Source organism: Genypterus blacodes, unplaced genomic scaffold, assembly GCF_046128005.1.
Source record: "Genypterus blacodes isolate CSIRO-AG114 ecotype Tasmania unplaced genomic scaffold, CSIRO-AGI_Gbla_v1 ptg000099l_1, whole genome shotgun sequence".
Lineage (NCBI taxonomy): Eukaryota > Metazoa > Chordata > Actinopteri > Ophidiiformes > Ophidiidae > Genypterus > Genypterus blacodes.
The window spans coordinates 693,862-712,756 of NW_027466903.1; the positions used below are offsets into that span (position 1 = coordinate 693,862).

At 45.4% G+C, this 18,895-nt stretch overlaps 1 protein-coding gene across 1 annotated transcript; it reads left to right on the forward strand.

Moving 5' to 3' along the window:
* The first annotated feature begins 1,066 nt into the window (after positions 1-1,066).
* On the forward strand, positions 1,067-14,189 carry tmem161b (transmembrane protein 161B). The gene is made up of 12 exons (XM_076159822.1): positions 1,067-1,276; positions 4,825-4,928; positions 5,863-5,946; positions 7,564-7,661; positions 7,749-7,905; positions 8,896-9,047; positions 9,164-9,224; positions 9,313-9,453; positions 10,152-10,265; positions 11,069-11,243; positions 11,339-11,435; positions 11,551-14,189. Exons 1-12 carry the CDS (start codon positions 1,274-1,276, stop codon positions 11,844-11,846), a joined length of 1,482 nt encoding a protein of 493 aa, XP_076015937.1. The 5' UTR covers positions 1,067-1,273; the 3' UTR covers positions 11,847-14,189.
* The last annotated feature ends 4,706 nt before the right edge of the window (positions 14,190-18,895 follow it).

Below are 18,895 nucleotides of genomic sequence, written 5' to 3' on the forward strand. Positions count from 1 at the left end.
TTGAGTACTGTGTGTTGTCTTTAAACAGAAATGCACCGACCAGAATATTGTTCTTGTAATGTAATATTGACTTTATTTCCACTTTATTTGTGAATGTGCAAAAATTCCATTCCAAAACTAATAGAAAAGGAAACTATCTCCTTGTTAGTGATTTCTAAAGGAGTTTTTGGAGTACTGCCAGTGACAAGGACTTACTGTAAGTCGCTTTGAGCCATAGTGTCAATTGAATAAATGGAAATGTGTAAAATATTGACCCCTTAGGAAAAGTGCTCTAATGAAGTCGCTGTACTGAGTTACTGCACACCTGTTCATGATGAAGTGTGAAATAAGAGACAAATTGCAGCAACGTTTGTTTCAGATTCAGATTCAGAAAACACTCGGACTTGGCTCAATATACACAATAAAATACAAGGTGCATGTGCAGAGTGATGAAATGAGTGTATGAGCTCCACTTTAAACCATTTAAAATGTTTATGGCAGTTTTGTTCCCTAACTGGTAAACAAATTTTACTTTTCTCTTTGAAAATGACCTGAATGCATCATACATTAGTGCAGTAAAGTCTTCTCAGTGAAGTTGAGTTGTGTTTATATTATTGCATAACTGTTGGAGCTGGTTTCGATATGACTGAACAATTACACAGTAACATAAGCTGTAATTAAACACGTGCATCACTAACAATCCCCTCAATGAGCGGACAGGTATTGTTTATGAAAATGTTAATAAAATGATTAAGTTTATGACCAAAACCATCATTCTAAAGGATTTGTTAGTTCTAAGCAGTATCTGTTCGGACTGCACATCAGTCATGTGTGCTTGTGACTGTTAGGTGTCTTCCGGTTGTGGAGGTCCTAATGGCGTTCTAAAATAATCCTTTACAAAATTATAGAGTAGATTAAAATTTTAGGCAAATATTTGAATTATAAATGGATTGAATTTATACGAGTCATTTCATTAAATGTTTTTTATTTTAATTACTCCCAAAAACGAAAAGTAAAAGAGCCATAGTTTACTATTTGTGCACAGGCATATCTACAGACAACCAATTACCCAGAGTTGTAGCGTGACCTCTACTGCTGTTGAAAATACTTGGAGGCGGAGGTTGAATCAATTGATTTTTTTGAAACGATGTAACGCGTCTGTGCGATAGAAAAATCCGTTCATTTTGGGCATAACCATCGCAAAAAGGTCTTATGTGCTCCTCGCCGCTCGACTTCCGTCTCGGGGTGCTTCGTGTTGTCGGGGTTGAGTCCGTTTCAGCTGCACTGCATCAACATGGTGAGTCTGACAGCGAGCACCTGAACGCACCGTTTGCTTCTCGTCGTTGCGTTTGATTTCTTAAACACAAATAAGAGAAGATGATGCAATTGGGATGTTTGTGTTTGTTTGTGTTATGGCTGCGATTTTCAGCAGATTTCTCTCTTTAATTTCCCAGTGTATGGTTAGCTTAGCCTGCTAGCCAGAGTAGGTTGCTTGAACTGAGCTACCTGTGCATTCGTATGCTAGCAAGCTAAGCGAACGTTTACTGCGGGTTGTACCGTAAATACATCATAATGCTGTGGAGTGTGTGTTCACTGGTGTGCCGTGTGTGTGTATGTTGATATTAGCAGGTGTTGGTGTGTTTGGTTTATAGACATATTAATTTAAGTAGCAGTATCGGCCGTGTTAGCCGTTAGCTTGGTATGTAGCTGGTTAGTAATGGAATCAAGGTGTGCGCTCAGCTGATAGGATCACTTTGACCTCAAGATGCCCCCAGAGGTCAAAGCAAGTGCCTTTAGTGTAATAACTGTGTACGTACTATGATGCCATACGTCTATTATTTGTGTTACTGCCCATACGTGTACATTTAAACGAGCTGTGATGGTGTCTGTGGCTTGTTTTGAGCGCACAAGTAAAATGTTTCACAGTTGAACTACACGGATGAACGTCATGGCGGTAGTTAATAACATAACCAGTAACAGGTGAGATGCAGCCTGTAAATGTGTGCACTACAGTTTAGTTTGGTCAGATATCAATGATACCAGCCTGCCAGACTGATCAGGTCTGTTTGGTTCAGTCTTTATCACGCACCTGTAATAATCAGGTCATCAGATCATAAAACATTCATGATGCATCTATGAAAGCCCACTTTCCTCCTTAGCCAAAAGGTCTTCACACTTTAAATGGTCTTTTAGGTATGCTTATGTTTAAATGTGTCCTCCGTCCAAACAGCCAAGAGTCAATCATGTGAAATGACTCCAATGAAACACTCCTGACATCATCAACAACGTAACCTGATGAGATTATGACAAGCGGCAGGGTACACCTTGGGCAGGTCAGGGCATGTCCGTTAGAGGGCTCACACACACACTCACAGGCAAATCAAGTTACGGTTCATGTAGCTTGCACGTGTTGGGTCTCTTGTTTATGTTACTCAGCAGCCAGATGTGTTCTGTGTTTGCTGTAACGTTTCCTTACACTCATGCTGATTTCACGCTCCATCACGGTACAGCACAGTAATAACAGAAACAGTGGATGTCAGCTGGTTCCTTGTTACAGTGCCCGGGTTAGGCCTGTATTGATTTGTTACTCGTCTCCAGCAGGAACTGTGACATTTATATTAAAAGTGGAGTTTATTTAACACTCAGCAGTTGAACACTTTCCAGTTGGAGAATGAAGGAATCAGGACAGTTAGTCTTGGTGGTCTGGCACATGGGGGAAATAGGGGTCAGTATGAGAGCTCCCCTGGCTTCATGGGTGAAATTGAGGCGTGGGGCTCTGAGGACCGCTGGTTATCACTGCAGCTCCAAACCCCCCGACAGATTTCATTTGGTCCTTTTGCGGAGGGGGTCAAGCGGACCGGGGCCAGATAAGAGAGTCCATGCTGGCTCAATTTCCCCCGAGCTGCAGATCCTCGCAGGTCCCCCACAGTCGACGGTCAGCATCCACCTAACTAGAAGTTTTCCCTTTGACCTATATAGCCTGAGTGTTGTGCATACGCAGAAACGCTCCCCTGACTCAGAGAGGTCGCATTCTGGCCAAGAGATGCATCCGACAGGGCGTAAATGACAAACTAACAACAAATCTTTGACACCCTCCCGCGTCTTCAGTTGTCCATCACCTGTTCCTGGGTTTTGCAAAAAAAGCGGTCTGTGCAGCGGCAATATAGTAAAAAGAAGGGTTTGCATAGAGCCTGATCAGTGAGTCAAACTTTAAAGGAAGGTTATACAACAACATGATCAAAGCTTCTGAATTTCTCATGCTGCAAACCTCAAACAGCCAAGTCTTAAGTATTTCCATCCATCCATCCTTTACCAGCAACAATACATGTTGGGACAGTTCTGAGACGCTCCATGCAATAAGCAGACCAAGCTCAGCATGAGGGACATTAAGTTGAAATCGTCCTCTCCTCTTGAATCAGCTGGTGGGACAGCGGTGTCCCCAGTCGAGTTGTCTTCCCGCACTTTTCTCTGCTAATCCATTGTGCGTCCGATACCGAGGACAGAGAGAAGCCGGTTTGATTTCATGAGGCGTAATTCAGAATTCCCCCCACCAGTTAGCCGGTGGAAGCTCAGGTATGAACAGAAAAACATTTTAGGGATTAGGGGGCTAATTGCTTCTCCCTGCTTCAGTGTGTGCAGGCTCAGATACCAACGATTTCTCCTTATTGCTAAAGAGATCGCACAACCCACAGACGTCAGCCCACCGCAAGGGGAGAAAAGCGCAGCACGCCGGCAATGATTCTGGCCTCTTAAGCCTAAGTGAATATTGATCTAAATGTGCCGGGTTGATATTGAGCTCCCCATGTTGCTCAATCTTAGCCCCGTCTACCCCAGGAGTGCTGGCTGCTCATTCTCCCGGGCGCTGGCAGGCTGACATTGTGACAGATGTTGCAGCCGCCTCCTGAGAGGGAAGGAGAAAAAAACTCTGTGTTGACTTTTAATTAATTTAAAAGTCCGTTTCATTTCATCCAGGAGAAATATGCCTTCATATTCTACTGTCAATTAATCTAAAATGTCCCTGATGGCCACATGCAAATACATTTGCGCAACAAAATATTTTGAATAGAAATGATTACATGAAATTAGAATGAAATTATTCCATCAAACACAAAACTATTTATTTTTCCTAAATGAAGGAGAGTCTGCAGGAGTGTTTCATTAGAGCTTCACTATCGCTGACAAATATTTGAGCAAAATGTCAAATGTTCCGCTGCACAAACGTCACATTAATCTTGTACCTCCATGTTTTGAATATTAATCCCCCGTCAAGGTGCAGGTAGAATGAGGAACGGATTCATGGGCGCGATACAAGAGCACAACATCGGACACGAGGGTCACTTATCTAGGGCTCGGCCACCGGCTTTTACCGGTTTCAAAGAAAATGATACGTAATATTAAATGGCGGAAATGTAGACGTGGACGCAGGCGGCAGCAGCAGCAACACAAATCAGTCAGTGTTTACATGTTTGGGCCTCTGCAAGGGGTTTTCCCCCTTCAGCGTTCAGCCAGATCCATTCTGATTCCACTTTGAGTTTTTGGTTTACCTCTAGTTGTAGTCGAGCGTTGGTTTGAGCTGGGGCCCATAATTGTATTTTGTGTTCTACCAACACACACACACACACACACACACACACACACACACACACACACACACACACACACACACACACACACACACACACACACACACACACACACACACACACACACACACACACACACATGAGGACCCACATTTAAAGTGACTGTCTGTGTTGAGCACATCAGCGGACGATTGTTAAGTCTTATCTAATTACAAGGTCAATGTGACATCCAGACCTCACTCTGACTTCTCTGTTTTCACAGGGTGTGATTGGTGTGCAGCTGGTGGTTACCATGGTAATGGCCAGTGTAATTCAAAAAATCATACCTCATTATTCCTTCGCAAGATGGCTGCTGTGCAGTGGCAGGTAATATGGAATCATGTACATGTGCTCCCTGCCTGATTTTCTGAGAGGCGTTTTATAAATATGTCTGCGGCGTTTGTATCAACCTGAACAAAAGCCACCAAAGCTCCGACTCGCCTTCTAGATTATCTTGGGTTTAGCGGTCTGTTAAAGAGTTTGAACAGCAGAAGAAAAAGCCTAATTATGTCATACTGCAAAGACCAAAGAGTGTCCCAATATTGGGCGGAGTGGAGCGAGGATGAGGCTCATCCAGCCTCGTTCACACTCATTAGTGCCGCATGTGTTATTCAGTAAACACATTTAATAATTCATCCATTCTTTTTCAGACGTTTGAAACCTACATTTTTTTCCCACAACAAATAAGTAAACATGCTAGAAAAAGCGAGCGGCGTGCATTCCGTCCTCACACACACTCAGACGGCTCCTCAGGAAGCTATGACAAGAGCGTCTCTAAACAAAGTTAAGGAGAGTGCATTGAAGTTTCCAGAGGGCTCTTAAATTAGCTCTCATTTCAAGCTGCGTCCTTAAGGAGACTGATAACCTTGATGCTGTTACGCCAATCACCGCAGCCTTCAGACTATTATTAACCCAGTGGCCGAACTGTGAGGCAACGCTTTGTCTGCTTTTGGAAAACACTAAAAGATTTAGCAAATTGAGGAAACGTTACAAGACCAAGACCCAGATCATTTCGACATAAAAGCAATTTAAGCAATTTAGACCAAGAGAAAGTAAACAATGAATCATATAATGTCTCTCACTGACGCTAAAGCCAGTTTCTCTTTCCTCGCTTCTAACGGACAATAAGTTATGTTAAAGTCCTCGCAGGTCTGTTACTGCACTTGATTTGCTGTTCCTCAGTTAATATATGTGTGTGTGTGTGTGTGTGTGTGTGTGTGTGTGTGTGCCTGATTCCATCTCCCTGCCTCCCTTTGTTCAGTTTGCGGTGGTATCAGCACCCCACGGAAGATGAGTTGAGGAGCTTAGCCGGGAAACAACAAAAAGGACAGAAGAGGAAAGACAGGTAGGTAAAAGGGGGGGATGGGTGGGGGGAGGGGAAAGGCAGTAGCACACCGGAGGTACGAGTGGCACCTCTTTCATCAGGCGCGGAAAGAGAAGATGAGATGGTGAGGTGGATGGAGAGCAGAGGCGTGTCGGCGAGGAGATAAAGCTGCTGCGTCTGCGTGGCTCATTTAAGGCCCGTTTGAAAGCCAGGAGACAGAAGTGTGTGTGTTGTTGTTTTGTTCCACCGCGGCTCTTCATCAGGGCGCAGAGCAGTTCGCCTGGGAAGTGGCCCCCCGTCTGATGGCTGTGAGGAAAGTTCTTCCCCTTCTTTGGAGCCATTACTCTATTTTCGGGAATGACAGTTCCGCTCTGGAATCAAAGTTTTTTCCAAACAGCATTATATCTCCGCGGCGGTCAGATGTCGAGCTTTGATCGCGGGGGAAGTTGCTTTTCCACCCACATTACTTAGGAATTGAAAAGCGATTGGGGAAAAAAAGAAGCATTTGTGTTGTCAGGGCTGCAGGTGGAGGTTTGACCCGCATGAATTCAGTGCTGCTTCCTTTGTGCCGTCCTCTCCAATGTGAATTTGAATCGGAAGACAGAACTGAAAGTTAATCCTCAGTGTTCCACATGGTGTCCACTTTCCAATTTGAGGCGCTTTTGTCGCACGGGCCTTTCTCTGACCCCGTATGAGGCAGGTCAAGGCTCCCTAACGCCACATGTTCAGTAATCCCTCCAAGAATAACCCGGAGCACTGTCCTTTTGCCAGCTCGTGCCAGGCGGCTCTGCTCCTTTTGTCAGCGCTCCCACTCCCTCGGCGAGGGGCGAAGCTGAGCCCCCTTCTTTTTTTTTCCTCCCCAGTCAGGTGCCTCGGAGATGAAATCTGTCCCGGGCGTGTTTGGCCCTAGCGCCTTACAGTGGTATTGTCCTGTGAATGCAGCACACAGAGAGGCTGAACAAACAAAGCCCCCAGTCTGCAGAGGCCCAGCGGACACTTCTTCAAGCTCCCAGAACAGCTTGCCGTTCCCCTGCTGTTAGCGGGTTCAGCAACGGCTGGGCAGCATTCCATTTAGCCACCCTGTGTACTAGGAGTAGTAGTAAGAGACAGAATAACAAACAGTATAGGTGTAAGGGATTTTAAAGGTCATTTATATCCAACCTTGGTCAATGTCAGCGGGAATCTATTCTCCATTAAGTTCTGCGTTTAGTTAGATACACATGTGTTCACAGGAAAGTGTACGACTATGACATTTGACCTTGAAACATCTTTGTTTTCAATGTGAAGGATCTGAGAGAATGTGTGGTTAGGAAGTATAGTACATTAATAATAGTAATTTTCCAAGCGGTTTTGGTCATTATAGTGTAGCTCGCTGCTCTCTGGGAATCCACCTAATGCCTTTAAAGAGTGTATTGTGGCTTGCATATCTAATGTCTCTGTGCTGTGTAAGTAAAAGCACAGGACTCTATAGGGGTCCTTCCCAAAGACCTGCGGCTCTGGATGTGGGCGACCTAGTTTGTAGAGAGAAAGACCTGGAGATGGTGATCACGCCGGAGTATGACTTTATTAAGGGTAATGTTAGAGTGGCGGTCTCCCTCACTCCGTGTCTTCCCCGTGTGTGTGTCCTCTCCTCTCTAGGAAGCACAACGGCCACATAGAAAACAAGCCGCTCACCGTTCCCAAGGACATCGACTTACAGCTCGAGACCAAATGCATCGCCGAGGTGGACACCTTAGGTAAGGAGACGTTTAACCCTCGCCGTACAACTTTCATTATGGAGCAACGCCATTCAATTGGTCTCCTCCTCCTCTTCCTCTCCACAGCGCTGCACTACTTCCCAGAGTTCCAGTGGCTGGTGGATTTCACCGTGGCGGCGACTGTGGTGTATCTGATCACGGAGCTGTACTACAGCGTGGCTCAGCCCTCTGGAGAGATGAACATCAGCGTGGTCTGGTGCCTGCTCGTGCTCGCCTTCGTCATGTATCCTTCCCGTCGCCGCTTGCTCCCCTCGTCTTCACTCTCTTCTCGTTATCCTCTTCTGTTTCCCTCTCAGCCGGTGTTGTCGTGTAAACCTATGCGGTAACGTTTGAGCTCTCTGCTTAGTAATAACAGTTTTGTGAAATCTACTGCAGCATTCCGACTCGTCTGCACTCTGACCTTTTTCTCTCCCCCCCCCTCATCTTCAGTGTTTTCAATTGAAATTCACTCCGTCCCTTCGTAGCCGTCATAGGTTAACATCTTTTTGTCTATAAGAGCGTCCATATCGTTGTGGCTTGATTGTGTGGAAGCAGCAGTGGCAGTGAGAGGCCCTGAGATGACAGGGAAGCTCCTACTGCCTGCACCTTGTGCTCCGCTGCCGCCCGCTCCTTTCCCACCCTGAATGATGGTTAAATAATATGCATTATCCTTGCCAGCAGCCACAGGGATCAATCTTTTTTTTCTCCCTCCCCCCCCCTCCGACGCTCCTGGCCGGCTTGGGCTTAGCGTTGGCCGCGCGGCGTGTCATTTCCTGTCTGCACCGCGAGAGTGGGGGTCCAATTTTCACAGATCAGCAGATTGATGTGCTCAGGGAGGAAGGAAGAGACTCTGGAAGCGCTGGAAGTCAGTTACCGCCGTGTTAACATTCATTGATAAATCTGCGTCCACGCCTTTCAGAACCTTTGATGACACTGAAGTGGATAGTCAAGTCATCCACAGAATGTTCCGGCTGCCTCGGCCCCTTTTGATCCATTTCTGACCCAGTGTGTGTGTGTTCTAACACGCTCACACACGGCTCAAACACGGCCTCGTCTCTCATTTCGCACTCCGGATTTTTGTCTTCAGAGGGTGTATGCAGCTGAGTACAGGCAGGAAGAAGGCGGCGGCTTTTCTGGGTTGTGTTGGGTTGACGGCTCACATCTGAGACAGAAACACCAGGTTCCTCTCTGTTTCTCTGCGTGGAGATGATTTCCCTTGACTTTCTCCACACAGCAAGACCCTTTTCTCCCTGACGGCCCATTACTTTAAGCTGGAGGAAGGAGGCGAGCGCTCACTCTGCATTACTTTTGCCTTTTTCTTCTTCGTCAAAGCCATGGCCATCCTCATCGTCACCGAAAACTACCTGGAGTTTGGTCTGGAGACTGGTGAGCCCTTAAGACTTCTCCCTTTGTGTTTGTGCTATGAACCGACCCCCTTCCATCTCGTACGTCTTGCTTGCTCTTGGCCTTTGTTTCTGAGTCCACAAATGTTTCTGTCTCAGGTTTTGCAAATTTCTCTGACAGCGCTCTGCAGTTCCTGGAGCATCAGGGCCTGGAGTCCCAGTAAGAGGATTATTCATTCTTCTATCATCTTCGCTTGTTTCAGAAACGACGGCCTCCACTTATGAACTTTGCGCTCTGTTGTTCGCAGGGGGCCGATATCTAAACTCACCTTCAAGCTGATCCTGGCCCTCCTGTGCTCCCTGGTCGGAGCGTTCCTGACGTTCCCCGGCCTGCGATTGGCCCAGATGCACCTGGACGCGCTGAATCTGACCACGGCCAAAGTGACTCAGTGAGTATGAAGCCTCAAACATTCACATTATTCCATGTAAATGAATGAAATGTACTCATGAATCCACTCTACATCGCTCGGCCAGGATGGGAAAGATCTTCTTCCCGGGTTTGTTGTGCGTCCTGGAACGCATCACCAAAATAGCGCTCAACTGCTCAGGCGGCGTCAACTCGTCCTATTTTGCGAGCGGCGTGAAGTCCGCGTATAGCGCGCTTATCCTCGTCCCTTTGCTATTCCGAGTGTGTCAGATAGGCTGAGAGCACTCTGAGTCAGACCAAGACTTCTTAGTTGGGGCGGGTTTCTATTTCGGAGCTCGCCGGGCGACACACGTACGGCCGCCACGGAGCCTGTCACATTCAGATAATCCACTGTGGCGCTGCGCTCTGTGGGTAATGGCGCCCAGCACCCCCCCGCTCCCCCACTTCACTTTGTTATCTCCCCCCTCCGCTTTTCGATTGATTCAGAGCGCGTTGCTCAGCGTGCAAAGTTTTAAAATTGAAAAGATGTTGGTACCCTGTTTGGTTTCCTCCCCAGGTGGGAGGGGGGAGAGGGGGGGGGGGAGAGGGGGCGGGGGGGTAATCAAAGATCCTCTGAATAATTGCTGGACAGTAAATGTATCACATGGCCGGGGCGCAGGGTGTCGATGTCTCAGGGTGGCTCACTATCACTTTACTCAATTGCCTGCCTCTCTTCTCCAGGACTCTGCTCCACATCAACTTCCTGTCCCCTCTGATCATGGTCCTGCTGTGGGTGAAGCCCATTACCAAGGACTACATAATGAACCCCACTCTGGGAAAGGAAAGCGTGCCTTTGTAAGTAGAACGAATGGAGCGCTCCCCCGTGCCTCTGAATGTTCTTCTCCATCAGTCACATCCATCCTTAAAGAACCTCTGCACACACACGTTCAGACTTCCTACACCCTGTGAAACAAATAATGCTGGAAATTTAGGCTTTAATGCTCCAAGTTGCATTTCACGAGCACAATGGCGGGCCAAAAGTTACGGAGCGTCTTCACACACGTCCTCTTGGTACACACGTGTTGGGGCAGACGTGCAGATTTGAACTGGTCCTAATTATCTGCCCTTCAAACGGGAGCAGAGCGCCGCCGCCGCCACCGCCGCCACCGTCGCCACCGCCGCCACCGAGCTGTGAGAGTCGGAGTAATTGTGGTCTTGGTGGTGGAAAATTGATGTAAACAATGCAGCAGCAGTTATGAAAATGGAATTTGCAATGGTTCAGTGAGATAAGAAATGTATTCAAGTCGCAGATGAAGTGACAACAATACACATGCTGTCTGTTTGGCTCCAAATTAAACGGTAAACAAATTCGGTCATGCCTCAGGAGAAGCTCCTTATTACGCCGCTAACCGCAGCCGTTTGTTAGCTGGTTATTCATTCCTAGATAGCATCTTCCACTTTTTTGTGCAAGTTAGAATTCCACCAGGTGTCTGATTCTCCTCCGGCTGCTGACTGTGAGATTGTCAAGGTCAGACTCCAGTAAGCCTGATTCATGTGGCGTCGTCACCTCTTTCTCTCTTCTCCCTCAGTCTGTTCTCATGACTCTCCCTGTTTTCTAACCCCTCGTCCTTCGCCCACCTCTCTCTCTCTCCTGTCAGGATGACCGAGCAGACGTACGACACGCTGCGGCTGTGGGTCATCCTGCTGCTTTGTGTGCTGCGGCTCGCTATGATGAGGCATCACTTGCAGGCCTACCTCAACCTGGCCCAGAAGGGTGTGGACCAAATGAAGAAGGAAGCGGGACGCATCAGCACCGTCGATCTGCAGAAGATGGTGAGGAAGTATGAGAGTCGCATCATCGGCTTCAATGTGTAAAGTGTTTAAATCTCAAGTTAATTTGTTGTCGTTTGTTTGTCGACGCCTTCCAGGTGGCCCGTGTTTTTTACTACCTGTGTGTAATCGCACTCCAGTACATGGCCCCGCTGGTGATGTTGCTACATGCAACTCTGCTGCTAAAAACTTTAGGTGAGTCCTGAGCCGCCCGTTTTCTTTTCCACCTTTAACAACGACACTCAACGCTTCCTCACAAGTCTCAGCCGCTTCCTCACCGCTGCCCTGTCGGTGTGTGTGTGTGTTACAGGTGGATACTCATGGGGCGTTTATCCTGTAGATGACCTGCCTTGCACCGACCCAATGAACTTTGACCCCGTAATGGAGGCGTCCCCGTCAGCTGCGCCCACAGCAGCTCCGGCGGTGGAGGCAGGAGCCCGGGTCTCGGTGGCCCAGCTGTCGGTGGCCCTGGGCGGCCTGCGGACTGTCTTCAGCCCCCTGCTTTTCCGGGGCCTCTTCTCCTTCTTCACATGGTGGATCGCCGCCTGCCTCTTCTCCACGTCCCTCTTCGGCCTCTTCTACCATCAGTATCTCATGGCAGCGTAGCACCAGCAACCCCCGCCGGTGGCCTACAGGTCCCCGCCAGAAAGGACTGTGTGTGTGGGGAAAGCAGAGGACGGTGACTGTGCTCCACACCTCCTCCCTCTCCTCCCTGCCTCCCTCTGACCTCCTCATGATTCCATATCATCAGAGCTCCTGGTTCAACTCCCAGTGCTTCCGACACAGATCACTCTGTGAACTCTTCATCGTTTTTACTACAACTACCTTTTATTTTAGCGAAACCGACTTTTGAAGTGTCATTTTGAACAGTGTGTGTTTATCAGTGTGTGTATCTGCGCAGTGACGTGAAAGTGTTCAGTCTGCTTTGTGTGTAGAAATCAAATCCGACCGATATGAAGTAAATTATTACATCTCAAACCATTCACACACATTTTAAACATTTGGTTTGAGACAGTATCCAGTGAAGAAGAACGAACTTGAAGCGAATGAATCGTCTGCTTAGTCCTCGTGGAGAATTGATCACACGCAATAATTAGTTGATCCGGCAAACATCTACAGATTGGTGCTGCAGTCTGTCAGCTGTTCGGCCCCTCACACAACAAGCGTTGAGTTTACAGCTACACACACAGCTCAACCACGCCTCATCATTTACTCTGTGTGACTGAAAGCTTTGGATTGGAAAGTTCACGTTACTACTTCATATACGTTTACGGTTCCTGGGAACTTCCTGAGAGAAGATGCGTCACTGTCACCCAGCAGGAATCAATCTGAAGATGTTAACGGCTTTCATGTTATTTGATTTAATACGGATCTTAAATTCCCTTTTAACTGCCATGACAGAGCCTGGTTTTTAGCCCCTGATCACAAATGTCAAATCTCTATTCAGGCAAAGTAACCCGTTTTACTTAAACGTCCCAGTTCCATTGCCACGGACCATGAAAGTGCGTGTAAGAGTCTTAAAGCGGCGCAGTGGAGCCCAGTGTGTCTGTGCGGGAGGAGGGAGGGGCAGCCTGTGGATGCTGCCATAATGGTTGCTATGGAAGAATGGACAACCAAAGGAGTGGCGTACGGGCGGAGGAGAGGAGGAGACGATGAACTTGCTGGGAGACAACTGACTTGAAACAGATTTATTTAAATGTGTCTCGCTAAACTTGCCATGAAGTACAAAGCTGCGGCTCGAATGATTCCGGGGTTGAATTTTATTTTATTTATTTTTTTCCATTTTAAGCCCCCCCCCTGGTTTAAACTGAGCCATGTCGGAAGTGTGGATAGGATTCGGGGGTTTTCGTGTGATGACTTGAAGGGAGGACGGCACACAGGGCTCAGTCAGAGGTGTGTGTGTGTGTGTGTGTGTGTGTGTGTGTAGGGGTGTGCGTGTTTGTGTGTGTCTGCGTGCATGAACAAGATCTGTGCTGTAGCTCTGCTGTAATCTGAAAGGGCATTGTGATCAAGAGGAGAGGATGTCAACTACTGCTGATAAGCTCACGCCTTTATATCCTCTTTCCCCATTTATTGCTTTCGTACTATTTTTTTTTATTTCTTTAGCAAAAAAATGGATCAAATTGTAAATTTCTTAACATTTGATTTAAACATGGTGCCAAGCGAGCCTCTGCTCCCTTGTCTGTAGATTTGTTATCCGCAAGTGTTTCCAACCACAAACCCGGGGCCTTCTGTTCTGGGACACAGTAGTTCTGGTCCACAGTAGTATTGCCGGTCCCTTCACATTACATACATGTATGTACACAAACACCCTTTTTTTGCTGGTGAAACACTGTTATGATGATTGTCTGAGTCTGTTGGGGAATGTAGGGGCACCAGCTTCATCCCATGTGGCTCAATCTTTGAGTTCCTCCATTCTGTTGACTTTTTTAACCTTTCAAGACGTTTTGCAAAACCAAGCTGCACCATATCGCGATTCTATGTTCCCCACGTCTAAAAGTCTTAATCTTTGAGTTTGTGTGCGCACATTCTGAATGTATCGATCCTGCCTACTTTCTGTGTTTTTTATTTCATGAGAACAGTTTCCGTTTAGCCGACCCCTCCCTTGTCTAATACATGGATACAAGCGTGCAGACGGGCGGCTCGTGTGTGTTTGCTCAAACTAAATCTAATCTCTTCTAATGATTATTTGTGTTGATTTTTAAAAATAAATCCTTTTTAGTATTTATTATACATGTTGAGGCCTGTAAACATTTCTAATATTAACACTTTATTTTGAGTGCATGATGTGTTGGACAAATCAATTCCAAATGAACTTGATCATGATGGTGTCAGTTGAGAAGTAGCTGGGATACTTTGAGAATTCACTGGCCTGATGAGGCGTTTTGTTTTGTTACCACTCAAAGTGTTTTTTCATTGTCGGGTTCACCAATTAAATCTCACACTTTGTTCCTTCTTGTATTTATTTCTGCTTTAGATTTTGGTCCTTAATAAATTATGTTCTTTACTAAGTCCTTTTTGGAATCATCTATGGTCCTGTCCTGATTTCTGATTATCAAACATGTTTTGCCATTATACTGTAGTTTTTGATGTAAACAACTTGAATACAGTTGAAAAGCTTTGCGTTTTACGGTATGGACGCCTTCTTGTGGTCTGGACGTACGAAGAGTCAGTATGCTCCATATGGAAACATTTGATTAAGACCTGGTAAACTACCCAATAGAAGAAAAGGAAGATATAATTCTTCACAGTCTAGAGCAGGGGCGGGGAACCTCCGGCCCGCGGGCTTTCGAAGACGCCATTTAAGTAATGATACTATGATCGTAATCCCAACTTCAGACAGGCAGATCGCAGATCGCAAATTTCGAAGCACAGGCACCCCCAAGCCTAACCCTAACCCCACACACACACAACAGTTTTGTGTTCAAATTGCAGCGTCTTGTCGGAGCTCTTTCTTCACCTCCTCTTTCTCATTTTCTCATGCTATCATTCTTTGTCTTCGCCTCCTTTTTCTCAATGTTCTATTCTGTCTCTTTTCTCTCACTCATCTCACCTAGATTGAGAAAAAGGAGGTGAGTAAAAAGAACGACTGAGAAAAGGAGGTATGAAAAAAATTATCTACGAGGAGGTGAAGAAAAGGACGATAGAATAGAAAAGGAGGTGAAGAAAAAGAACGATAGAGTGAGAAAATTTGATAAAGACGGGGAAATGAATGAGAAAATACGATAGAGGTGAAGAAAAAGAACAATGTAACATGACCAGAAAAGAGGGATGAAGAAAAAGAATGACAGAATGAGAAAACGAAAAGGAGGTAAGGAAAAAGGATAGAATAAGAAGGCAAGAAGAAGGAGGTGAAGAAAAAACGATAACACAAGAAAACAAGAAAAAGGAGGTGAAGAAAAAGAACAATGTAACACAGGGGTCTTCAACGTTTTTTAGGCCAAGAACCCCCAAACTGATGCATAGACAGATTGAGCAGGGACCCCCTACTATATATATTGTGTAAAATTGTGTTTTATATTAAACTGGGCCTAGTGCCATGTATAAACATAGCTACCCTGTTATTGTGCATTCAATTCTAAGCTATTCAGTGACGTGCTGGGAGGTTCACAGTGAGGTTCGTGTCTGGGTAGGCACTGACTCTTTCAAAATCAGAAAGATTTAGAAAGAAAATCAGAAAGATTTTGCAAGTGTCAAATTTTAATTTGACACTTTCGGGGCAGATTAATATTTGCCCCAAACTTGCAGTAAATGATCTTATGGCTTTTAAAGTTTTGTCTTGGTTTAGAAAACAATGACCGCAGGGTCAACTTTTTCCGTTTTTTTTCAATATTCCCCAATTTGCCCCAACTTCACACAAATTGATGCGATTGCAGCCTCGAGGCTGTGTCTGAAATTTTAGCTCTCTCACTCCTTCCATGTCCAAGATATGGGCTTTTCAAGTTCTCCCGAGTTTTAGAAAACGATGACCGCGGGGTCAACTTTTTCCGTTTTTTTTCAATATTCCCCAATTTGCACCAAATTCACACAAATTGATGCCATTGTAGCCTGTAAGCTGTGTCCGAAATTTTAGCTCTTTAACTCCTTCCATGTCCAAGATATGGGCATTTCAGGTTTTGTCTTGTTTTACAAAACGATGGCCGCGGGGTCAACGTTTTCAGAATTTTTTCAATATTCCCCAATTTCCCCAAATTCACACCAACTGTTGCCATTGCAGCCTGGAGGCACCTTCTGAAGTTTTAGCTTTCTAGCTCCTTTCATGTCCAAGATATGGGCTTTTCTGGTTTTCTCTAGTTTTAGAAAACGATGGCCGCAGGGTCAGCTTTTTCAGAAACGATAAGAAGGAGATCTTCCTTTTTTTCATTTTCTCGTATTGTTGTTGTTCTTCCCCACTGTTTTCTCAGTTTTCTGTTCTAGTGAGCAGTGATAGAAGTGTTTGAAGTTTTTGTCTCGGTCACTTCCAGAATGGAAAGTGTCTCCTGCATCCTTGTCCAGTATCCTAACCACTGGGCAGTCGCAAAATATATACTTTCATGAGAAAATTAGGAATGAGAGTTGTTTTTCCCCTCATTTTATCATGTGTCGTTTTTTCTTCCTCTCTCTGTTTACCCTCACCCACATCCACCACGACAGAAGGCGGTAATGTTCCCCTCAGAAGCTATACCAATCAACTTCAAATGGCCTGAAACATGATCCTGTTTTCAGCTATTCCCTTTTACAATACATTCAAATTTCCTTCCTTGCTTTAACCCTGTGTGGTTGTAAGCCTTAACCAGATCTAAAGATGGAGACTGGTGAGAATTAAATCAATGCATCAAATCCCACCATAGATGTGTGGATTTCAAGTAATGAAATAATAACAACGAGGTATGAAACAATGACTTTATTAAATTAACAGCTGATGAGATTTGCCAAATACAAGGTCAATGAGGTGACCTTCAAAGGTGAACGAGCTGAATGCACACACCTACACAAAATTGAAGGCAAAGCATCCAAACATGAAAAATACCTAACTATGAACATCACAAAAAACTTGAACTGAATCTGTGGTGTCTCCACTCCTCCACTAATGAAGGAATATGACCTGTGCCATAATCAACCCTGAATGTGCAACTTCAAATATGAGTACAATTGTCCACACACAAAACTTCACATCATGTTAGAACACAAATGAAGCAATAATATGTTTTCTTATTCTGTTAACAGATAAACTGGATTATGTGATAGTACTTGTGTATTTTGTCACCAGCAGCGCTTTATTGTAAGTTTACAAGAAGAGGCATTAAGTTATGTGTATACAGTGAATCCTATTTATTCCACCCATGTACAGTACTTACTGACAGATTACTGATTTACATACTTCTTTTGCTTTAAAGTGCACCGAGTGAGCATAACATTGAATGTAAATGGCAACATGCAGCTTTTAATAGGTGTTACATGTTGCGCTCGCGTGTTTATAGCATCACAGTGGTCATAAAATCCGTCCTTGTGGCATCGATTTTGGCTGCCGCTGTCTTGTGGGAAAGGTTAGCAGAGTATACAGGGGGAAGAAATGACAAACACTCCTCTTTAATGCACTCCACTCCGTGGATATAACATCACGCTGCTGAATCCAGGCCTTGAGCGCCATTGTCTACACGAACGGGGAGAACTGGGCCAATCTATTCATTCATAGGTAGACAGATCAATAAGAAAGCTCCCAAAACAAATCAGTGGAGAGGTTCCTTTATTCGTCTTGAGTGGCGCCCATTCACAGAGGTCCCTGCTCCACAGAGGGGCGACGGAGCTGCTCTTTAGGGAAGAGACCGGAGACCTCAAGTCCCCCTGCACCCCCTGCCCCCCAACACACAGAATGCCAACTGAGAACTTTCTGGAGGGGTGAAGTGATAATAGTGAGCTTTCTGTCTGACACAGAATGGGAATCCCATCATCATGCTGATTGTGAGGAGCAGCAGTAGGCACTTCACCGCTGACCTTGTGCGGTGAATGTGGTAAAAGAGAGGCCGACCCACTTTATTTTGAGTTATTCTTACGACACGACGTGGTCCATTATGACAAACTAAAGGAAGATAGCAAAGTTTTGACGCATAATTGAACTGAGCTAGTGAAGCCTTTGTGGGAAGCCAGGCTGCTTTTAATAGTAAACATGGATGAATTCCCTGTTGAAAGTGCCACATTTCAACCCAAACAACCAAACCTTTAAAAAAAAATAAAAACACAAATCCAAACTTGACACTAGCTCAGGGTGGAAATGTTATGTTTTGGCTGTTTTTTAATAATTTAAATACATGTATCCTTAACTCACATCCTCACATGTAGCACACACACACACACACACACACATACAGGAGCATATCAGGACAGAAAAGGAAACCATATGCATGGTTGCTTGCATGCATGCTGCTGATGGACCATTACCACATCTTCATCCTGCTCACAATTAGAACCATTTTCTATTTATTTCTTTTTTTGCTTTTGTCCATGTTATGCCGATGTCACACACACACACACACACACACACACACACACACACACACACACACACACACACAATGCCTCTGACCCATTTACCATCCCTGCATATGAGAAATGTTGCTCGTTTGTATCACCTCAAAAACGTCGTTGTCTGTCTGCTGAAGCCTAATTGAGTTCAATTTGCAGCGGTTACCAGGAAGAAAAGCAAGAAGAAAAAAAGAGAGCAGCCGTGATAAGCTTCCTCGCCAAGCAAAGTAAATGTAAATCGAGTCATGGCTCAAATTTGAGGTCCGCTGCCTCCTGGTAGAAATATGAAATGGCTGACCGCCCTCGTAGTAATCACCACTGCACTTACATTAATTCATACTGAGATGAACATTGTTCCTCTGGGGTTTCCATGCTTCATTGTTGTAGGCCTTTAATTAGCAGCCTCCTGATAGACACCACCAGTGTGTTACTGTGTGTGTGTGTGTGTGTGTGTGTGTGTGTGTGTGCCTGCGCGCTGTAGATGCGAACATCCATATATTTAAATTAATAGCTTCTTATTTTCAATTATATTTGGTTTTATTATTCCAAATACGCCTTGGTGGCTTTTCAGCAATGCTTGGAATTAAATGTAAACAGGCGTCCGTGTGAAAGCATCAACACGTAATCCACACAGCGACTAAACGTGCCTCGTC

Coding starts and splice junctions, on each gene's coding strand:
- tmem161b (XM_076159822.1), top strand. Junction 4,929..5,862: donor TGGCTGCTGTGCAGTGGCAG/GTAATATGGAAT, acceptor CCCTTTGTTCAG/TTTGCGGTGGTATCAGCACC. Junction 7,662..7,748: donor CGCCGAGGTGGACACCTTAG/GTAAGGAGACGT, acceptor TCCTCTCCACAG/CGCTGCACTACTTCCCAGAG.